At 28.6% G+C, this 11,733-nt stretch overlaps 1 protein-coding gene across 1 annotated transcript in view; it reads right to left on the bottom strand.

Moving 5' to 3' along the window:
* Window positions 1–7,777: 7,777 nt before the first annotated feature.
* LOC106680045 (ras-like protein family member 11B) overlaps window positions 7,778–11,733 on the bottom strand; it is a 43,165-nt gene continuing 39,209 nt past the window's right edge. Inside the window, exon 5 of the mRNA XM_014419507.2 lies at window positions 7,778–8,533. Within this exon, the coding sequence (XP_014274993.1) occupies window positions 8,296–8,533 (238 nt within the window). The 3' untranslated portion in view covers window positions 7,778–8,295. The remainder of the gene's footprint in view (window positions 8,534–11,733) is intronic.

Raw genomic sequence — 11,733 nt, 5'->3', positions numbered from 1 at the left:
ATATTTTTTATTTTTCTATACTTACTGTGGTTGTTATCTTGTTTTGTTTTTAGCCCTGAAGAAGGCTAGAAACTCTAGCCGAAACGTCGGCACACTAAAATAAGTTAGTCATACTTATTTGTGTTTCATTGACCGCACCCCCAACCATCTTCTCCTTATTTTTATTTATATGTAAAGTTTTTATTAATAATTAATAAATTGAGATTAAGGTATGAACCATTATTTTGCTTGAAAAGTGTTGATAAATCTTTCATGAAGTGTGAATTAAAGATCTTCTTGCTCTATCTTCTTTGGGGACATAGATATTTTAAAAAAAAGAACTATGACAAACCTATAGGTTTTTTTTTTTTGTTATTTTTATTTAGTACTATATACAGATTACTAGAACGCTATAATTGATACGTGGTACATCTTAAGGTGCCAATACCTTTTCTATGATACAGTGAGATAAATGTTTTTTTTATATATTTATAATTTTAAATAGTAATAAAATTTAAAAAAAAAAATAATAAAAATAATGGTGCAATTTAATAATGTAAATAAACATAAAATATAACTAATGAAGAAAGGAACGATTTATAAGCTTGATTAAAAAATAAAATAAACAAGTTTTGTACATTTGAGGAAATATATTCACCAAGTATATGTATACACCTCCAGACACGAGCAGAATATATTTTTATTTGGCATATTACTGTTTTGTTTTGGATCAGTTTGGTTTTTTGCAACTATTGTTAGTGATATATGAAATATTTACATTGTTGAGAACTATCCAAAAATTAATAAAATAAAATAATTTACAAATACTAAATATGTCTAAAACGTTTTGTGCTTTTTCCCTAAATAAGCTTCTGATTCTATAACCCAAACCATTTTTATTTTATTGGCTTTAATTATGTATTATGTTATTTATTTACTTTAGTTAACTATTTATTTACAGGTGTATTATAAGTTCTACTTGTCATACTCAGCATGTACTCATATTGTCCGTTTAAAGCTAAGTTGTTCAGCTCGTGTTACCCCAGAACCTCCTCCTTAGATATCCTACAGTATTAGAGGCTATAGAACACCGGCCGAATTTGCATCTTATAACTTGGCAAGTTACCGTAAAGTTGAAGGTGTGTAACGGAAGATTAGGTACAAGGTTCTAATCATGAAAGATCCTCGCGTTACCGAGTTTGTGGAGAGTTATAGATCAAGGCCTCCAGGGAGCAACCTTTGGGAAAGCATTCGGGGAATAAAATTTACCTTGGTCGGGAATTTTAACAATACTTTTTTTTTTTTTTTTTTAAGAAGTGTGTCAAGTTTGCACTATAAGAAATTCTCCTTCACCATTGGATTTAACGCTTATATAAATATGTCATATGGTAGGCGTCCATTGAAAGAAGTGTGACCTATCACTTATCTATCAGCTTTGAATTAGGATAAAAAAAAAATACCTTTTTCGTTTGCCTATTAAATTAAATAAATGATAATTAGGTGAATATTTTCTTGAATATAAGATTTTTAAAAAAATATATAGAGTGAGAAATAATACTTCATTGTATTGGAATTATATCCTTAAGATTTATTATTTGTTAAAGGATTTATTTTGTGATTACCTTTTATTGTGGTTTATTTATTCATTTATCTTCTGTATTTGATAATTTTGATTTTTGTTTAAACTTTTAAATATGTATATTAACATTGATTGTACCTTTTTGTTTATTATTTTTAGTTTACTTGTATTAAATTTTTTTTTAATTAAATGTTAGTCACCTATCATAATATGATATTTAGTTTTATTTTATTTGTTCTGTTTTAAATTTATATATTTTGTTAATTATTTTTATCTTAACAAATTCATAATTATAATTATACTTATGATGGTTTATAATTTCATTTTTATTTATTTTTTTTTTTTATTTTACTCCAAGACTCTAAAGCCTTATTCTGACACCTGTGATATTATTCTATAGGGATCAGTCCCATGATAAATAAAGAATATTATTATTGTTATTTTTACTCTCCAGGAAATTTTGACGTGGAAAAATATGAAACCAAATGTGTCCAATACATATCAGTGATGATTCAATGGCCAAAAAAAAACAGGGGTCTCATGGTTCCACCAATTTCGTAAGTGTTTTTTTTTTTTTTTAAAGTGTTTTTCATTGCTTCTCATTTTTACATTTCACCTTGGCTGTTTTTTAGTTTTTTTTTTTTTTTTTTGTATGAACTTTAGTTAATACTAAGATTTATAGTTTACTTTTACAATAAAACATGAAAAAATTAAAGCTTTTATTGGCTTATTGTCATGATGTTTTTGAAATAATGCTTTGGATTTATTAGTAAATTCCAATTGTTGGTAAATCAATTGGAGTTTCAAAAGGGTTTAAAACCTTAATTTTAAGCGATTTACTAGTTTGATCAATTACAATAACTCTTTGTGTAGTTAAAAAAAAATCATATACCTTACAGGCTTGGCAATATTTTTTGTTTGTAGACAATGTTAATAAAAAAAAAAATGTATCATATCTCCAGCTTAGGAAGTTTCTGAAAATAACACCGGATAACCATATATTCATTTAAAAATTGTCTCTCACGGTTATTCCAAGGAGGAGAATTTGCGGATAAATGTTATATCTAAACTATTATATATATATTTATATTGAGGTTCAGTCAATACAAAACAGGCTACTAAACCTAACAGAAATTATTACTATAGATGAATAACAAAAACAGGCCATTAATAAAAAAGTCATTTGTTCAAAATTGAAATTTGTGTTACTCCAATCTCATAAACGCACGAGACACAAGTAGCATCACTAAAAATAAATATATTCAATGCAAACCAGAAACAGACCGCTGCTAGAACAAAATAATCCTAGAATGAATGGTCAGAGGAAAAAACACACTTACCTTTTTATTCGTTATTACAGTTATGTAGAACATGCTTATAAAACGATTGTATGTAATATTTCTATGTATAATTCTTAATTTAATAATTAGTTATGAAAATTCCTTTTCCAAAAAACTATGTTTTTATATATATGATATATTCATATACAATATAGTAAAAAATCATGAATATATATATTCCATATGAACTGTTGTAATAAGTGTTACAATATTTGTTAAGGTCACTAAGAAAACAACTGAACTAAACATTAGTAAGAATCATTCGTAGGAACTACTAAAGGATACTTGGTGGCACACTAAAGGTTTCGAGACTGAAAGACAAGTGCCGGGGGCTTAATGGCTCGGGACTTAGAGCGTGCAATATTGAAGTAGGTCTCTCGTCTTATTGAAGTGCCTATAGGCTCCTTACAAGTCTAGTACTTTCCCCAACATTTTGCAATACCCATCTGCACAGGTTATATTTATTTCTTAACTGCATTAATAAAATAAAATATTAATAACAATAATGATTAAGATATATGTATATATTGTATTGTGGAGTGTACTTAAAATAGGAATTTTATTTTGATTTGTAGTTTTATTTCTCATTCTAGCTTGGCACATGTATGTTCCAGCGGTCATATTTATTTTCCAGGAATTCTACAAGGTACAATGTTAGCGACACTTCTATAATACTTATACATTACCGGCTTCCAATGAGTGCTAGAACTGAAGACTCTGGACAAGTTTCACTGACATCATACCACATTCAAACAAACCAGATGTTTTTTTTTTTCCATTTATTTAATGAAATTTACAACTGTACAAAATAATACAATAAGTAAATATATTGTATGTTTCATATACACTTGAAAATCTTGGGTAGGAACCACCCATCGGTGGTACTTCAAACACTAATTAAAATTAGAAGGTCCCGTGGCCATCTTCTTTTTAGACGCCTCGGAGGATTATCAGGGATTGTTAAAGATGAAAGATTAAGAATTAATGGGTTAGGATGGTTAAGGAGTTTGGAATGAAAAGACGCATATCTGTTTTGGGCCAATTCTGCAACGAATGGGATGTTAAGGTCATTGTGAATGAGTTTATTTGTAACGTAATAAGGAGCATCAAGGATTTTGGATTGTAAGGATTGGATGCGGGAATTTTAAAAACAAATATGAATTTAAAAAATAGGAAAATAGTTGATCAAAATTTATTTTAAACTATTCATGATTCGTCATATCTTAGATAATATTTAAGTTCAGTTCGTATCAAAACTTTATTATTTGAAATCAATTTCTTGGTATTTACTTCTCCTATTAACCAAATTTTTTTGACTGATTATTTAGAAATTACATTAACTTGTGAAGAAATTAGGCTTTGTCCAATGGTTAAACCTGTTGGAAGTCCATCTTTTTTTCAGGAGGTTCCGTTGATCGTCAATTTATTTAGTGTACTTCAAAATTATATTTTTATAAATGTGTGGGATTTGATACAGAACAATTTAATTGCCTGTTGGTATTAGTTACTGTTCATTATTAATAACCACAATAAATATTTGTTGTTCATTATAAGATTCACTAAAAAAGATAAATAGTAGGAGTGCAGAATTAAATGGGAAGATTTGTGTGTACGTTAAGTGTTTAAACGATCGTATCTTGTTCCCATTAAGCCCTGACGAAGTCCTACAAAGTTGGGCGAAACGTCTGTTACTAATAATGGTTTTTCTAGTATTTTTTTTTTACCTTTGTTTATAACCAACCGGATCATCTTCTTAAATCACATATGATCAACAAATAATCGTCCCAGATAAATATCATAATTATTAGTTGATAGTAGAATTATATGTCAATTTAATATTACTTATAAAACTAGTCATGCTTAACCTTAAATAGAAAAATAAAATAGTTCAATAAATTCCTAGTTATTTTAAGAATATGTACCGCTTTTAAAAGAAAAATAATATTCTGTTTGATTGGTTATCAGAGTTTAATTTACATTAGTAAATAAAATTTATCTAATATCTTTGAATCATTTTTTTGGCCCTGGAATGGATTATGCTGAGTTGCAATTGAGTTGGACTGATTTCGTAAGGGTTCCGTTTGACTTGGAAAAGGTTGCATTTGATTTGGCATCGGTTGCATTTGACCTGACACAGGTTGTTATCGAATTGGCAATGCTATAGCAACTGACCTAGCTACTGTTACTGAATTATAATATTAGTGTTAGAGAACCAAAAATAACAGTGTTTTTTTTTTTTTTAATCTATATTTACCTCATAAATTATTAAATTGTAAGTTAAACCTTATTGGGATAAAATAATTATTATAAATTTTAAAATTTTCCCTTAGGTTAAGTTTTTTCTTTAAAATACTTTATCGCAAAAAAATGTAACATAGATTACATGTTCTAAACTGGTGCTGTTTAGTATAAAGTTGTTATAGTTAAAGGTATTTTAGTTATTATTTTTTATTATTTTAAATATTTTAATATTTGTTATTTAGGGGGATTTGTTGATCAAATGAAATAAGGGTTGTGAAATAAAAAGGAAAGAAAAAAAAAAAAAGGAATAAATTGAAAAACTTGTAGTTAGTTTGTAGACTGATATTAATTGTAAAAGAAAACTGTGGAAGAAAAAAAAATGTTATGTATCTATTATATATTATATTGTATCATGTAAAAATATGTAACTTATATTTGTCCATTCACGGATTGATCAGTATGCTGTGTAATGTAGCAACCCTTAAATACAGTATTTCTTTCTCTCTATTTACTTGTTAATTAGAAGCTTATGGGGACTAAATCTATTGCTCAATTAATTTCAGAGACATTATCTAAAACCAGTAACGAGGCTGGATTCCACGATAAAGAAAATATATTTTTAAAAAAAAATGTATACGATTTTCTCTTTTTTATTCATTTCTTTATTTTTTTCTGGTAATTTCATTTTATTATTTTCATAAAATGCTAGTAATTTAGTTCATTTTTTTCTAACATTAAAGAGTTGGATAGTTATAATATAAATATTTATTTCGATCTCTAAAAACTTTATTTATACTCCTTCTTTTGACATCATTATGTTATGTACATTTTCGAGACCCTTCATATTATTTTTTTTTTCGTTCGGTTCTTTGGATAAAACGCTTATATTTTTTGTTTTGTTTTTCATCACCCTGCATGAATGATTGCAAATTATAAAAAAATCTGAACAACGTGAGAGTTTTCTTTCTTTTAATGTGTGTTTGTTTAAGTGTGATGACTTTCCTCTGAATATTGATTTGAAAAAATATATACATTAAATTTTCAAAACTTAGCAATTTTGGACAGACAACATAGAAAACAAATTATATGTATATTATAACATTGTTTATGTATCATTCTCACAGAAAGCGACAATTTTGAATCTTAAGTTTTGAAGAAATTAAAAATGCTTCGTACATGTATAATACCTGAAATTAATTATATATACTTCACTGAGTCTTCTCCCTTTGATTGCCTTGTGTCATAATAAGGTGTTGATATAAGTCCAGCTAAAGTGGTATAGTCTAGTAAAGGCTACGCTATGGAGTTAATTTTTGTGCTAATAAACTTGAATTATACATTATATCATGAATTTACAAAAAATAATTGTACGAGATGGAGCGAGATGAAATTACAATAAATGAAAAATAAAAAGAATTCTAAATGACAAAATTTTTAATTGTCCGAATATTTTAACGTTAGTATTTTTTAATATTAGAATTTTTCTCTTTTTCATCATTTGTTCAAATCTTTCATTTCGTTCCCTGTTAATAATAAAATTTTAAAACATTAAATATATATATTTTTTTACTTTGTAGTATCTATTGTTTTGTTCATCTTTTTTTTTTTTTTTTTTTTTTTTTTTTTTTTTTTGTATTTAACTGGTAAAGTACAGTTTGATAGCATTATATTGTTTTTGACCTTTTGATTTATGAAAAAAAACACTAGCGTTGCGTTGCGAAATACAAATACAGATCGTGTATGGACAATTTCAAAATACTGACAATACTATGAGTACTGTCACAATTGTTAATCTTCTGTGTGGTACATTATAATAGATGCCGTAACAAAATATTGCATACATGTTTCGATACTGAAACTGATTAAGTAATATTGCCAGTACATCATTACAAAGGTGTTATATAAACTGACATTTTCACCGGGGTATTTTGTAATTAATTGTCGTTGCTTTGGTCGGACAAGATTCCAATTAGCGAAATTGTGTTTTCCCTTATAAATTACTAATTACAAAGCTGTTTAATAATTTCAGTGCTATCAATTGAAAAATTGAAAAGCTACTAGTTAAGCATAGTTCTAGGGAAATGTAATAGAAAATTATGATATTTAAGTTTACTTTAAGGTTCTAGCAGTTAAAACCTTGTCAAACCAATACAATTATTTCTCAAAGATGTTGACAGACTATATACCCTAACAAAATTTCAAACATACAAATACATAGTACAATAATAAGGGAATATGTATAAAAAAAAATTATATAAATAATAAATATTTTTACATAGCAAAGCTTAAAGCTTTTATTTCTCTTTCTCTTACCCTCCACTTTTTAGTAGCAAATAAATACCCAGGATATTAATATATACATATACAGGGCATTCATTTTCCTGAATCTATATATATTTATGTCATATTATATATCTGAATGAAAAAGGGAAAATGTTACGGGAAATTAGATATTGCTTAATTACTATATCTCTATATAATTTATTTTTTAAAGTAGTTTTGGGTGAATACAAATAGAGGGGTTCAAAGTTTTTATTTTAATCTTGGTTTAATAATTATTTACAATTTATGATTCCCTTTTTAAATGAATTATTTATTGTATTAACATTCATTTAGATGCATTTTATGAGTCAATACCATGTTTAAATAAAAACAAATATGTAGATTTTTTCTTAATTTAATATATTTGATTTACCCTTCTCACCCTCTGTTACCTACAGGTAAACTCATGGTACATCTACTATACCTACTTTATAGTGGTTGTGTAGGCCTCAGGAGGTCTTATGTACCCACAGCTACTGTAACAGAATAAATCTGCCGGATTCGAACATGGGTCCTTGCAGTGAGAGGCAAAGTGCCTTATTCACAGAGCTACCCCGCTCCCCAAACATGTTTGTAACTACTATGATTTAAACATGATTTTGGGGGATTTATACTGTCAAAAAATTGAAAATGTTTAAGCTTTTTATAGTCTTATATGTTAACTTCTAAAACATTAATTTTGGTGAACACAATAACAAGAAAATGAGCTTATAAGTTCACATTTTTATATTTGACTAAAATACTGGTAAAAGCTTTAAATTAACATCTTCAACGACACATGCGCGCCATAACGGACACTCCAATATACACAGCCTATGTACAACACTCCTGGCTTCACTTCCACTTCATCTCGCTAGTCCTGCGGTAGTGGTAGACCTTCCTGTAGGATAGGAGTGCCGCCAGGGCCCGGATGGCAGCCCTCAGGGGTGAGACGGGTTTGGCCTTGCTGGCCACCGCAGCGAAGGCCAAGGGGATTCCTCCTCGGTCCATCGCCGAAGAGGAAGCGGACACCTCCAGGTAGGAGCAGCCGGCGATGACTGAGAGTTCCAGGGCGCTCCGCAGGGTGACAGTTCTGTGGATTTGGAAGATAAGTTAGTTCTCAATGCAATATTCTTATTTTATTGTGTTTGATAAGGCTTATCTCTATTGTTATATAATCTGAAAATATCTGTTTACTTAGTCATTATTTTTTTCTTTTTCAGGAATAAATGGCTCATTTTTATAGAGTAAATACACCATGAATAATGAACATATTTGACTACACATGATCATCGAATAATAAGACTTGGGACACCATAGAGAGCCAGATTAAGGTTCGGATGAACAGCAGTGGGGTTTTAATGTTACTTTAAGCAGATTAAAAGTTAGGACGCTCCAAGACCAAAACGTTTTTGCGCCCCTTCTTCATTACATTGGAGGGTGGCGGCGGTCGGTCGGGCATCTTTCCTCAAGAAAATAATTTTTATGATGATAATTTTGTCGCGTGAAAACTGTACTTATAACTTAAGAAAACTTTTCTTAGGCTACCATAAACATTTTCTTTGTTATATGAACAAATATTTTTTTCCATATATATAAATAATTGACCGTATAATTTTAAATAATGAAGAATATGTTCTGGGTTGCGATTCAAAAGAGAACAAAAATAGTTAACAACTCTTTATTTTCCGACACTTTGTAAAGATTCATCTGGGCTGTTCAAGAGGATAGTTTTGGAGACTTCTATTTTTTTTTTATTAATGGATTTTTTCGTAACCTTGAGATTGGATTGTATTCCCATTTCAGCCTTTTCCTTATATCCACGAGACCTTCGGAGAGAGTTCACCGTGAGAGGCTTCTGGTTTAGATCTCGCGGAACAATACCAGATAGAACAAGGAGCTTCTTAGAAGGCCTAGGTTTTACCATAAGGGATATTACGATCTTGGCGGAAAATATAATTTTGGACTCATGCATCATCACCTGCATGAGAATTAGCTCTAGATTATTCATAGTTTTATTTATTTATTTTAATAGGTGGACCTGTCGATTTGTGTTTTAACTTATTTATTCATTAAATTATTTTATTATTACTATTATTTTTACTTATTTATCCAATCAAGTATTTCTTTTAACCAACCTTTTATTATATTTTCCTTTAAATCTACGTATTTGTTTTGTTTAGGTAAAATGTATTTATGTTTTACTGTAAACTGATCTATTGCTGTGACTAGTATTTCTCTGGTTTGATCTCACATTGCTGTCTAATGGTGAATTTGTTTAGCGGATCACTGAGGAGGATCTGAGAGTGGGAATTCGGGAGAGTGAATTTGTCGATCAAATGAAATGAAAATTGTGAAATGGAAGGGACAAGAAGAGGAAAGAAAAAAGGAATAACTTGAAATATTTGTATTTAGTGTGTAGACTGGAATTGATTGTAAAAGAAAACTGTGAAAAAAAAAAAATTCTTTCTTGTTTATTATATCATGTAATTATATGTAATTTATGTATGTCCGATCACGGATTGATTAGTATGCTGTATAATGTAGCAATCCGATGTATTTGGGCAGCACGAATGAATAAAGCATTTATCTCTCTCTCATTACGCATGGCGTTCCGTGCTGACAGAAACGACGATCTTCCAGGTTGTTTAATTGCATTAATTCGTTTTCTTAGTACGATTTATCCCATTGAGAAACTATTATAGCAAAAGCCTCCTTGATATTTACAGTTTCCTTTATCAACATTCTGTTATATAAACAAATTGAGAAAACTTTATAAGTTTCCCCAAGCAAGGATATTCCACCGTAGTTGTTGCAGTTGGTTAGGTCTCCTTTTCTTTTTAGTATTGGCACGATAATTCCCTCGGTATAATCCTTGGGGACCCCTTCTATAACCTGCATCAGTAGTTCATGGATTCCTTTAATTTATACCTAATTCGCATTTACTTTACATACATAATATTAATAGAACTTTTTGTAAGTCTAAATAGAAAATAATGTATTATAATAATATAACTCAGTCGAGTGATTTTTTTTTCTATTAGGTACTTTAAAAACTACCGTTTCTAATCGAAAAAGACACCCGTTCTGAAAAAATAAATAACATTAGTTTACAGTGCAATCTTCGTATTGGATACGCTCATTATGAAGAACCTTCACCACATTCGTCTTCTGTTGAATTGAAAAAAACAAAACATGTATTTTCAAAGAAATAGTCAGTATTTGAAACAAAGAGCTTATACAGATATGATAACACAGATAGAATATAACCGAAAATCTAATTTAAAATGTTGGTGAATCTTATTTTATAAGAATAACATATGAAATAAGTAAGTATTTGGTCAATTTTACTACGAATGATTTTAAGACTTTCAAAGTTAAGTAAACGACGAAAATTGTATCAGTTTTTCTACGAATTTTATATAAACGTTGATTGTTTTATCTTAGAAATGAAATTAATTTTATTATAAGGTAAATTATTAGATATTTTCATACTCGATTTTATTTTTTATTATCGATTAGAAATAAGTTAAAAATTATAAAATTTTCGAAAATAGTAATATCATAGTGTCGAGTAAATAGTATAAGATATTTTTTTTTTATTTTATGAACTTCGGTTAGAAATTTAATTTATATAAAATTAATTCTTCAAAATCATTAATTATACTTACCTACATGCTTTGAAATGAGTTTTAATAATATAAAGATGTTTTGCAAGCGATAATTATATGGTCAAAAGGAAAAACTTTTAGGCGTTTTATTTATTTTCATCGTCGATTTTAATTTTTTTTTTTATCTTATATTAGAAATAAGTTAAAAATTATATAAATCATTGAAAAGAGTTATCATTGGCCCAAGACTCCCATTAGTCCTATACTGCCCCAGGTTATGTAGAAGTGACCAACTTATTCTAACCATGGTGGGGGATGAAGTTTTAGATTTTATGGAACCGTCACTTAATGAAAAGTCAACACCCAAGGCCGGATTTGAACCATTTGGAATTGGCCCTTATATGCATAATGTTAAGTAAACGACGAAAAACGTACAAGTTTTTCTATGAATTTTATATAAATTTGTCAATTGTTTATTTTATGTTAGAAATGAAATTAATTGCATCATTAAATAAATTCTTCGAAATGGGTCACTATACACAGATGTTTAGCAAATGACCAAATAAGTATTTCGTCAATTTTACTACGAATGATTTTAAGACTTTCCGAGTGTTGAACAACCTCAAATGCGGTTATATTTTGCTACATCACGTGCAAATCTTTCGCAATTTCATTATATATA

This window comes from Halyomorpha halys, unplaced genomic scaffold, assembly GCF_000696795.3.
Source record: "Halyomorpha halys isolate HHAL.00 unplaced genomic scaffold, Hhal_1.1 Scaffold15.1, whole genome shotgun sequence".
Classification (NCBI taxonomy): Eukaryota; Metazoa; Arthropoda; class Insecta; order Hemiptera; family Pentatomidae; genus Halyomorpha; species Halyomorpha halys.
The sequence above is the reverse complement of the archived record's forward strand: the minus strand, read 5'-3'. Positions and strand labels throughout refer to the sequence as shown.